This window comes from Panthera pardus, unplaced genomic scaffold (genome assembly GCF_024362965.1).
Source record: "Panthera pardus isolate Hobbes unplaced genomic scaffold, ASM2436296v1 HiC_scaffold_16, whole genome shotgun sequence".
Classification (NCBI taxonomy): domain Eukaryota; kingdom Metazoa; phylum Chordata; class Mammalia; order Carnivora; family Felidae; genus Panthera; species Panthera pardus.
Window position 1 is genome coordinate 59276400 of NW_026526721.1, and position 12525 is coordinate 59288924.

At 34.5% G+C, this 12525-nt stretch overlaps 1 protein-coding gene across 3 annotated transcripts in view; it reads right to left on the reverse strand.

Annotated features, from left to right (window-relative positions):
• CFAP44 (cilia and flagella associated protein 44) overlaps nt 1-12525 on the reverse strand; it is a 151576-nt gene that overhangs the window by 70881 nt on the left and 68170 nt on the right. For all 3 annotated transcript variants that reach the window (XM_019448382.2, XM_019448383.2, XM_053903343.1), the window contains 5 exons: nt 12254-12399; nt 10971-11241; nt 7593-7648; nt 7277-7439; nt 5463-5593 (listed from right to left, as the gene is read on the reverse strand). In XM_019448382.2, the coding sequence (XP_019303927.2) occupies nt 5463-5593; nt 7277-7439; nt 7593-7648; nt 10971-11241; nt 12254-12399 (767 nt within the window). The remainder of the gene's footprint in view (nt 1-5462; nt 5594-7276; nt 7440-7592; nt 7649-10970; nt 11242-12253; nt 12400-12525) is intronic.

Here is a 12525-nt window from a genome sequence, read left to right on the forward strand (position 1 = left end):
ATATTATGCAAAGTGAAATAAGTCAGACAAGAAAGACAAATGCCATAGATTTCACTTACATATGGAATTTTTTTAACAAATGAACAAACAAAAACAGACTCAAATACAGAGAACAAACTGGAGGGGAGATGGGTGGGTGGATGGGTGAAATAGACAAAAGGGATTAAGAAGAGATTAATAGGGGTGCCTGGGCTGGCTCAGTTGGTAGGACATGAAACTCTTGATCTTGGGATTGTGAGTTTGAGCCCCTTGCTGGGTGTAAAGATTACTTAAAAAAAAAAAAAAAAGAGGCAATTAGAAACTTCCAATTACAAATAAGTCATGGAGATGAAAAGTATAGCATAGGGAATATAGTCAATAACATTGTAATAGTGTATGGTGACTACACTTATTGTGGTGAGTACTGAGTGCTACATAGAATTGTTGAATCGATATGCTGTTCATGTGAAACTAATATAACATCAAATGCCAATTATACTTCAACATAAATAGATAAATAAAACATATCTCCCCTCCAAGAAAATGCACCCCAACTTAACCAACACTTTGATTTTGGACTTCCAGCCTTCATAACTTTTGACTGTTATTTTAAGCCAACCAGTCTGTTGTACTTTGTTATGGAAGCTCTAAGAAGCTAACACAATGGGTATCAATGGGAATTCTCATACGCTGATAATCATGGTATAAAAATTGGTTGAACCATTTTTGGAAAACTATTTGGCAGTATCTAATAAAGCCAAACATGCATATAATCTTGACCCAGCAGTTCCACTCCTGATTATATAACAAATAAGTGTTTATGTCCACCAAAAAGCATGCACAAGAATGGTCATAGACATTCATCATAGCCAAGAAGTAGAAATAACTCAAATATGCATCAACAGTAGAATGGATAAATAAATCATGGTATAAGCATTAAGACTATTGCAAAACAATGAAAAAGAATAAGCTACTGCTACCTGCAACAACATAGACAATCTTAGGCATGATGCTAAGTAAAAGAAGCCAAATACAAGATTTAGTACTGCAACATTCAATTTGTATGAAGTTCACAGACCAAACTAATGTGATAAACATTCATCTCTGGAGAGTAGATATTTACTGGGAGGGGGTCAAAGGTAACTTTTTGGAGTGCTATAAATGTTCTTAATTGGAGTAATAGATATATATATATATATGGATATAGACAGATATAGATATATACGTATGTATATATACACACACATACATATATATGTATATATATGCATATATATAATTTATTAAGCTGTTCAGTTAGAATTTATGCATTTTGCTGAATGTAAATTACATCTCAAAAAGGCAAAGAAAAAGCAATTTCCTCTGAACAGTCTTATTGGTACATGAGAGAGATTAGACAGGAAGTTGTTGGCTTTCATTATAAGTCTTTAGATTTTATTTTTGATTTTAAGATGTATATGCTCATGTGTTAACTAGATATAAAATAATTTGCCAAAAAAAATAATTTGCCAAAAACAGAAAATAAATATGTATTTCATAATTTGGTTTGTAAAAAATCTAATTTTTTATTTATTAAAAAATTTTTATTGTATTATTTTTTTTAATTTTCATGCCAGTAGAGTTAACATACAGTGTTCTATTAGTTTCAGGTGTACAATATAGTGATTCAACACTTCCATACATCACCCGATGCTCATCATAAGTATACTCCTTAATCCCCATCACCTGTTTCACCCATCCCCTCACCTACCTCCCCTCTGGCAACCACCAGTTTGTTCAGTTTGTTCTCCATAGTTGAGTCTGTTTCTTGGGTTGTCTGGTTGTTGTTTTTTTTTCCTTTGCTCATTTGTTTTGTTTCTTAAATTCCGTGAGTGAAATCATATGGTATTTGTCTTTCTCTGACGGACTTATTCAGCTTAGCTTTATACTTTCTAACTCCAATCTATGTCATTTTAAATGGCAAGATTTCACTCTTTCTTATGGCTGAATACTATTCCATCTTCTTTATCTATTTATCAGTTGATGGATACTTGGACTATTTCCATAATTGACTATTGTAAATAATGCTGTTATAAACACAGGGGTGCATTTATCCCTGTGAATTAGCATTTTTGTATCTTTTGAGTAAATATTCAGTAGTGCAATTACTGGATCATGGGATAGTTCTATTTTTAACTTTTTGAGGAACCTCTATACTGTTTTCCACAGTGGCTGCACCAGTTTGCATTGTCACTAGTGCACAAGGGTTCCTTTTCCTTCACATCCTCACCAACATTTGTTGTTTCTTGTGTTTTTTAGTTTAGCCATTCTGACAGGTGTGAGGGGATAGCTCATTGTGGGTTTTTTCCCTTTTTACAACGAAAATTTTTAGTACACATTTTTTCCAGAAATTTGACTAAAAGAAAATGCATAGCCATGGAAAAATTAAGGCAGTTAATCAACAAGGTTGATTATAAATACACATATGTGTACATATATGTAAACTTTAGACCCTTTATAAGAAAAAATTTCACAAGTTCAAAAAAATTGCAAAAACAAATCTCTCCTTGGTTACAAATGAAACCTTAACGCACTTTTTTGAGAAATTTTTATCATACATTCTATAATTATAATCCAATAAAATTAGAAATAAATAATAAATGTTTACCTTAAAACCTTAATTGCTTGGAAATGAAGGAATATATCTTAAATAATTCTTAGCTCAAGGAATAAAAGCTTAATTACCGACTATCCAGAAATAAGTTAAAAATTGCAAAACCTAGGGAACACTGCAAAAATCCTCAAGGGAATATACGTAATTGTCCCTGTAGTTAAAAGTATAAAGAAAGGAACTTAATATCCATCTCAAGGCATTTTTTCAATGTTTATTTATTATTTCTGGAGGTGGGGAGGAGAAGAAAGTGCTGGAGCATGAGTGGGGAAGGGGCAGAGAAAGAGGGAGACAGAATCTGAAACAGGCTCCAGGCTCCAAGCTGTTAGCACAGAGTCCTACACAGGGGTCAAACTCACAAGATCATGACCTGAGTTGAAGTAGGTCGCTTAACCGACCGAGCCACACAGGCGCCCCATCAAGGCATTTTTAAAAACAGACATAAAATCAAAAGAAAATAGGTGAAGGGAATGCTTAAAGCTAAAATTGGAATTAATGAAATGGAAAAAAAAGAATTAAAAATAGGATAAATAAGTCCAAAACCTGATTTTTAAAAAGTACAATAAAATAAGTAAGTCCTTTAGAAGCTTGATTAATACCTTCCTGATGATATACTCAATATGTGTTGTTTTTTTAAGATTTAAGTAATATGGGGCACCTGGGTGCCTCAGTTGGTTGGACATCCAACTTTGGCTCAGGTCATGATCTTGTGGTCCCTTCTAGCCCCACATGGAGCTCTCTGCTGTCAGTGTAGTGCCCACTTTAGATCCTCTGTCTCCCTCTCTCTCTACCCCTGCCCTGCTTGTGCATGCATGCACACATGCTCTTTCTCTGTCTCTCAAAAATAAATAAACAAAAAAGAGAAAGAGGACACCTTCCTTACCTCACCTTGACCTAGTGGGGGTCACTATAAATATGTATCAAAAAATTCTTTTAAAAAAATAAAAATAAAGATTAAATAATACAAATTTGGAAGAAAAATTTGAAGACTTTATGTATAACTTAGGCTTTGGAGAGAAATTTTTAGCCAAGATGGGAAACCCAAAATATATTAAAGGAAAGAGAGACATATTTAGCTATATATACATTAACATATATCGCTTAGAAAAATATAGCATCAACAAAGTTTATAGGAAAATTATAGATAATAAAAAATATTTGAAACACACATGATAAATAACAAGTTAATGTCTATTACACAAAGAAGTTCTAAATTGGTAACAAGAAAATATCCCAATAGAAAAATTATAAGAATATTAAAATGCAATTCACAAAGGAGCACATCTAATTGACTGGTAAACACTAAAAATGTGCTAAACATCCCTAGTAGTAAGGAAAATGCAAATTAAAAAAAACAATTAGCTATATTATTTTACATCCATCAGATTTAAACTTTAATAGTGTTAGCCTCAAATGTTGGTAAGAATGACAGGATAAAGTTATACACATTGCTGATGGAAATGTAAAAAGTTGCAACCTTTTTGGAAAGAAATATGGCAACAGATTTTAAATTAAAAAATGCATATACGCCTTTGGTCTAGCAATTCTACTTTTCAAAGTCTACTCTGTAGAACTAAAAGAAAGCATTAGTATGTAACAATATATATATGTAGGTACATTAAAGCATATTACTTAATATTAAAAAACAGAAGTAAATGTTCTTTGATATGGGTATGTTGAATATATATTTTTTTTAATTTTTTTTAACGTTTATTTATTTTTGAGACAGAGAGAGACAGAGCATGAACGGGGGAGGGTCAGAGAGAGGGAGACACAGAATCTGAAACAGGCTCCAGGCTCTGAGCAGTCAGCACAGAGCCCGACGCGGGGCTCGAACCCACAAGCTGTGAGATCATGACCTGAGCCGAAGTTGGACGCTCAACCGATTGAGCCACCCAGGCGCCCCTTGAATATATTTTTAAAAAGAAAGCCTCTTATTATGAAAAGTTTTAACATACATAAAGGTAGAGGGCATAATATAGTGAATTCCTACAAATTCATCAAATCATATTAAAAAATTATCAACTTTTATCCCCCAATTTTATGTATCTATCCCTTTGGTTTTTTCCTTCTTGGAATATCAAAACATATTTCACCCATAAATACTTCAAATAAGAATTCTTTTTAGAAAAGTAACTACCACAATATCATTATACCTAGGAAAATTAATAGTAAATATTTAATATCCAATATCCACTTGGTGTTCAAATATTCTTTGATTCAAAAATGCTTTTTTACAATTGATTTATTTGAATAAGAATCCAAATAAGATCCGCACATTGGTGGATAGTTTGTTGGTATATTTCTCAAGTTTCTTTTACTCCATCCCTCTTGTTTCTTCAGGCAATGTATTTGTTGAAGAAACTTGGTTTTTCTGTAGCATTTTCTTTTTGTTGTTGTTGTTTCAAGTTTTTATTTAAATTCTATTTAGTTAACATACAGTGTTAGTTAGTTAGTTAGTTAGTTAGTTAGTTAGTTAGTTAGTTTCAAGTCACTGTGATTTTGATTTGAATTTCCCTAATGATGAGTGATGTTGAACATCTTTTCATGTTGGCTATCTGGATGTCTTCTTTGGAGAAATACCTGTTCATGTCTTCTGCCCATTTCTAAATCATTTTTTGGGTGTCAAGTTCAAAAATCTAATAATTAAACAAATTTCCCAGAAAGCTCAAGAAGATATCAGTAGCAGTGACAGGAATATTCCTGGAGACTTCAAGAGTTAGAAGGTACTCAGGGTATTTCTTACCTGACCACTTCAATTAAGCCACTATGAACAACTTCATTCAAATACATGTTCTCAAACATCTTAACTTGCAGGAAATATGGATCCTACCTGTTCTGTAGCTTCATGAGGCCAAGTTGATGTTTCTCTTTTTCCCATGCTAATTCTTTTTCCACTTGTTGAATCTTATGAGCTGTTTTTCTGCCAATCTCAGCACGAATTTTGGAATCTAGATCAAAATCCTGCAAATAAGTAGATTTATTCATCGAAATGGGTACTTTCATCAATGTGCGTTATCAATCCTATTTCATACACAGATACAGAATCAGTTTTGCACTCAATTTCATGTTGCATTATAATTTGCTCCCAGACATCATTAATTCTCTCTGTTCTAGAAAAAGAAAAGAACATACTTTTCATCTTACTTCCACAAAATATGGAGAAAAGTTCTCAGAAATCATTGACAATACTGTAAATAAAGTTGTATCTTAAAAGATTTTGCCCACAGTAAAAGCAGTGAATGATAACAGAATATTTGGAGAGTATACAGAGTTTTTTAAAAAAACTTCCACCACCCCAAAGCCACTACTGGTATATAACCAGCAGGGCACAGGGTAGAAGTTCATGGCACCACTTCCCATGTGACCCCACCCAGGAAAGACAGCTAAGTCTTTGGTGTCTTCTTGAGGTCACCAAATTCTAGCTGAATGTCTGTCACGGGGGGAGCCATTCCTCCCATAAAGATACTTATGGGAGGGGGAGGGTCATGTTTTTTACCTGTACCCCGGGAAAAATACCAGGGCCCTCATTCACACTAAATTGTAAGTAGTAGTTATTCTTTCCAAGGGTGTATCTGTTTTAAGTAATGATGTATGTAAAAATGCTTAGCCATAGAACTCACCTCAGGTGTTCTTTATTTTGAATTATGTTACCCATATTCTGTAAATGTCAACTTTTTCTCATTTTATTTATTTTTGTAAGACAGAGTGAGAGAGGCAGAGCATGAGCAGGGGAGGGGCAGAGAGAGAAGGAGACACAGAATCCGAACCAGGCTCCAGGCTCACACTGTCAGCACAGAGCCCGATGCAGGGCTCAAACCCATGAACCGTTAGATCATGACTTATGCCAAAGTTGAACACTTAACCAACGGAGCCACCTCGGTGCCCCTGTCCAGGTTTTTCTTAGTAAAATAGCATAAACATCTTTTAACCATTATGATTTGGTCTTTTAACCAATACCATGAGTTAGCCATTATGATTTCACCAGAGCATTTTTCACATGGAATGGACTAGGTGCTTCAAGAATTATAGGTCATAGGATGATAAATTCTGGCTATTTATTTGATTAGCTCTTGACAGCAATTCCACTTAGGAAGAAGTACACAGTGGAAAAAAATCACTAACACATAGATGGAAGCTTTGTGATAAGTCAGAAAAGAAAAACATTAATACAAAATTAGCTTAAATAATTTGTTAATCGTCCCCATAGCTACAACTACACTAAGTCATTTTTCGGAAACTTTGTGGGACAACCAGGTACTATCTTTTTGATAGATTTGTTGATTTATAGAAATGGAATCACAGAGAATCAAAATATATGCGTACTTATACAAAGATTAGATATCTTGGCTAGGTACACTAAGGGTTGAAAACCAGATTCAAACCTGTATTTATATATCTTGTCACCACAAGAAAAAAGAAAAGTGAAGTACCTAAATCCAGAAGTAAACTCTGTTATATAAAGAGGTTCTTCTATATCCAAACCAAGTTGTATGTCAAATTCTACGGTATTTTAGCTGCTGCCAACACACTGGCCAGATAAAGGGAAGTTTAAAGATTTTTTAAGTGTTCCTATTTATCAGAAAAATCGTAGTCTTGATCCAAAGAAATAGTGTATGTTAAAAGTCAAATTTAATTAAGGCTTACTGTTCGCTTAAACTGCATATGCTTTGGTAATTCTTTATTCATTTCCAGAAGTTGCTGAAATTCATTCCTCAAAGCTTTGAGTTTTTCTCTCTTCCCAGCTTTTATTTCTTCCACTTCTTTCATTAACTTATCATGTTCTCTTTTTCTTCTAGCATTCTCAATACTGAAAACAGAAATTTAAAAGGATAGTAAGATCCAGAAACAGCATAAGAGGAATCAGGACTCAATAATTTGGAAATTCCATTGGCTTGATCAACTTCTATAAAATGTTGTTTTGCAACAGCTCAAGGCTAGTATTTATCAAAAATTCTCATACCTATAGGCTTTGGGATCTTCAATATCTTCTGGAATTGGCTCTGCTTCAATTCCAAACTGTAGAAAGGGGAGAAATGGTTAACACTTTTAAATTGCATATTTCTCTTAAAATATCTAATAGGAAGTAAACTGAGCTTTTTCCCCCCTCTGCCAATTTCTAATAATTATAGGCTTGCAAGGTACTTTCACAGGAAATAATCCAGGGAAAACTAGGGGGAAAATTGTAGTTGACTAAATTTATTTGTTTCTGCTTGATTTAAAGAGGTACATAGAAAAAGTCTTAAAACCTAATATGCATGCAAAATGTTAATATCACCATAATTCCCCTTCAAAATGTGAATTACTAATATCATGTGTTATTAACAAAGGATACATGCAAAATTTCCTAGGTCATTTATTTTAAAATGCTATTTTTTTAGCATATCCCCTTTTATATATGCTTAATTCTCCCCCCAATACCTTATGTCTATACAGGAAGGTTTTAAAATATATTTTTTAGGGGCAACAGGGTGGCTCAGTTGGTTAAGTATCTGACTTTTAATTTTGGGTTTTTTTTTTAATTTTTTTTAACGTTTATTCATTTTTGAGACAGAGAGAGACAGAGCATGAACAGGGGAGGGTCAGAGAGAGGGAGACACAGAATCTGAAACAGGCTCCAGGCTCTGAGCTGTCAGCACAGAGCCTGACACGGGGCTCGAACTCACGGACCGTGAGATCATGACCTGAGCCAAAGTCAGCCGCTTAACCGACTGAGCCACCCAGGCGCCCCTCTGACTTTTAATTTTGACTGGGGTCATGATCTAACAGCTCATGGGATTGAGCCCCACATCAGGCTCTGCATTGCCAGCATGGAACCTGCTTGGGATTCTCTCTCTCTCTCTCTCTCTCTCTCTCTCTCTCTCTCTCTCTCTCTCTCTCTCTGCCTCTCCCATGCTCATACCCTCTGTCTCTCAAAATAAAATAAACTAAAAATATTTTTTAATTAAAATTTTTTGAGTATAATTGACATGTAGTTTTTTTTAAACTTTAAGCATTTCGATTTATCTTGTTTAAAAAAGACATGCAGTGAGAAAGGCACAGAATATAGTTCCTCTCTCTGAGAAAGAGGAAATCAGAAATATGAATCCCCTTTTAGAAAGGACAGTAATTTAAATTAAGGGAACTATGAAATAAATCACTTAAAATTACTTTGTTTATTCAGATACTATGCTATGCCATAAAATTTAAGGAAAAAGAATTATAATCCAGTGAACCAAACCGAATCTTAGGTTGCTAGATAATCAGTTCTTAAATAAAATTGAATTTATGCTCTATTCTTTTTCATAAGATAGGTCTCTCTTTTGCCGTCCTTCATTGTAAAGAAATAAGGACTCTCTTTTGGCCAAGTTGTTTTATTACAGTACTAGTCTTTATACATATATGTAAATCTACATACTTTTGTGTAAGATAAAGTTTAGAACTTTTTTTTAGGTTTATTTGAGAGAGAGAGAGAGAGAGAGAGAGAGAAATACATGCACTCCTAGAACACCCAGGCAATCCTAGAATTTTTTTTTAAGATTTTATTTTTAAGTTATCTCTGTATCCAAGGTTGGGCTTCAACTCACAACCCCAGGATCAAGAGTCACATGCTCTACTGACTGAGCCAGCCAGATGCCCCAAGGTTTAGGACTTTAGAAGAAGTCATAAGACATAACCAATGCAAGAGACAGTGATGGCTTATACATTGTAGTTACTGTTAATCACATACTTGATAGAACATACTTGATTCTATACTTGATAGAATTGTATTTTTTAATTCTTCTATTGCCCAGAGAAAAGCCCCTTGGTTCTCCATTAACAGTGTGATTTCCTAGATTTGATACTGATATTCAGCCGTCTCCTGGCCTCAGCTGCTTGCAGTAAATTTGAATTAAAGAGTTACTTTCAACAGTGCCCAAATATATGCCAATTGTTCTCAATTGTGGCTACACCTTAGAATCCTGGGGGCTGGGGGAAGGGAGAAGATATTTTACAAAATACTGATACATGGGCCTCCCTTTCAGATATTCTGATTTATTTGCTCTTGGAGGGGGCTCAGGCATCTGTACTTTCAAGCATTTCCCAGCCGGTTCTAAAGTAAGAATCTCAGACGCATGCAGAACTTAGACCTCTATTGATTCAGTTCTTTCTGATTTTGCCTTCTTGAAAGCAGATTCTGCCAATGACATAAGAAATACTGACTGAAGTCACAAATAAAAGGATGCCAATATACATATGTAGAATGGATTTTTTCTACCCAATATAGATTTCCATAGAGAGAGCTGGCATTAGATAGAAAGATCAAGATTTTCTTGTTCATACACTTTCCCTTCTGTAATTCTTCTTCCTAAGCTGGATCTCTTTTGACAGCAGTCTATTCTCCAAATTTTGCTTCCATGAATAAAAATGAAAATTTACCTGCTCAAATCTTCCCTACCTTTTTTGTATGTTATCTTGAAGTTGGTTACCTGTTAAAATTCCTAAGAACACATTGACATCCCATTTAATTATGGTCTTTCCAATACAATTCCTTATTCTTTAGGAGCAATTCTAATTGTTATTAGTGATTTTATCCAAAGGAACCACTTTGATAATAGAAAATTCAGGTCCTGTGGTAGGGCAAACAGATTTAATTTGGGGATCTAAACCCTCAATCTTCATTACAAAACCAATGATACATTCTGCCTAAGGACAGAATAATTTAACTGAATCTTTGGTCATGATCCACATTGTCATATTCTAATGACAAAGACTAATATTTTTACAACTCTTTCAAACACACAAATTATGGTATACATTCCCATGTATGCCCCTTCAACAAGTGAATAAGTTAAAAGCAAAATCTATATCTGCAAAATTGTACATTTTGAAAACAAAGAAATTTTGATCAAGAAAGTGATTGATATAGAAAAATTAACTCAGTCTTTTTAATTTGGAGAATTCTATACCTTTAGTGTTATAGGGAAATTCAATGACTTTAACATTTAATAGAAGCAACAGAAAGTCAAAATTTTAATACTGATAGGAAGGTATCAGTATAAGGTAAAAGTGTCTAAAGAGTTTTGGGGTTTTTTTTAATGTTTATTTATTTTTGAGAGAGAGAGAAAGAGTGTAAGGGGGGAGGGGCAGAGACAGAGAGAGACACACACAGAATCTGAAGCAGGCTCCGGGCTCTGAGCTGTCAGCACAGAGCCCAACACGGAGCTCGAATCCATGAACCACAAGATCATGACCTGGGCCAAAATCAGACGCTCAACCGACTGAGCCACTGAGCTGCCCCAAGACTTTTCAGTTTTTAAAGAATGAGTAATTTAACATTACTATTTTAAAATATTTTTTATCGTTGTTATTAGTTGCATACCCTTGGAGATGGCACTTTGGCTTTAATGGCTTTCATTAGTTCAAATTCAGAAAAAATGGTGAAAACAAAGATATTACTATCTGCTCCAGTGGTCACCAAGAAACGGTCATCAAAACTAGTAGATATGCCTTTAACACATCCATAATTATTGTCATGCAGATTGAAATGCCAGTAGTCCACCATATTTGTCAACGAAGGATTATTCTGACTTAGGATATAGACTCGAATTGCTCCATTTTGCATTCCACAGAACATGAGATCTTGGTTAATGCTATGAAACATAAATTGTTCATATTAATTAGGTATATAATTTTATACCTTTTTTTAACATTTATTTATTTTTGAGAAAGAGCATGAGCAGGGGAGGGGCAGAAAGAGAAGGAGACACAGAATCTGAAGCAGGCTTCAGCTGCTGTGCTGTCAGCACAGAACCCAATGCAGGGCTCAAACTCATGGACCCGAGAACATGACCTGAGCAGAAGTTGGTCGCTCAACCAACTGAGCCACCCAGGCACCCCAGATATATAATTTTAAATTAATGACACATGACTGAATTTTAATAACAAAGATGTTATGGACTTCATTGTGCACCCCCACTGTACATATCTTTAAGCCCTAACAAACTACTGCAAAAGAACAGAGGGGAAAAAGCCAATTTGAAATTTAGAGCTATTATATTTGATCTTCAAAAGAATGACTAACATAAATGCTTAATTATCAATTATTAAAGGACTAAGGATTCAAGTTGTGATTTCTGCAGGATCACTGTAACACTGAACCTTCCATATCTGACCATGCAGGAGAATCCTAAGTAACAGAAAGTAAGTCCATACAAACCTATTGTGTGATAAACAGAAATTCTGACAGAATATTTGACAGAGGGACTTGAAATAGTGTTTCATGACTAGCTTTGATTCTATTTATTCATTCAGTTTATTTAACTATAAAATGTTTGGGGCACTTGGATGGCTCAGTCGGGTAAGCGTCCAACTTCAACTCAGGTCATGATCTCATGGTACATGAGTTCAAGCCCCACATCAGGCTCTGTGCTGATAGCTCAGAGCTTGGAACCTGCTTCAGACTCTTTGTCTCCCTCTCTCTCTCCTCCCTCTCTCTCTTTCTCTCTCTCTCTCAAAAATAAATAAACACTAAATTTTTTTAAAAAGAAAATATTTGAGTGCCCCTCCATTCGGACACATCTTTAAAAATGAACAATATTCATAATGGACAACAACAGAGACACAAATGAGGTTTTTTTTTAAGCTTTCTGAAATTTTGTTCACCTGAAAGTGATAGTATGGATGGGATTATCCTCTGTATCTTCAAGAAAACGAAAATCAAAAGGTTCATCCTTCTTTTCTGTGCCATTGATACTTTTCTTATATGGGGGGAACTCACAGTGATATAGAAAACCAGAATCATAGCCACCCTGGAAAAGAGATAAATAACATTGAAGGTAGTACTTGAATATAAGATACATATGACCACACAAGGATTTTTTTTATTCTTCAAATTTTAAAACCAAAAATAGATGTCTTAACACATCTATTTTTAT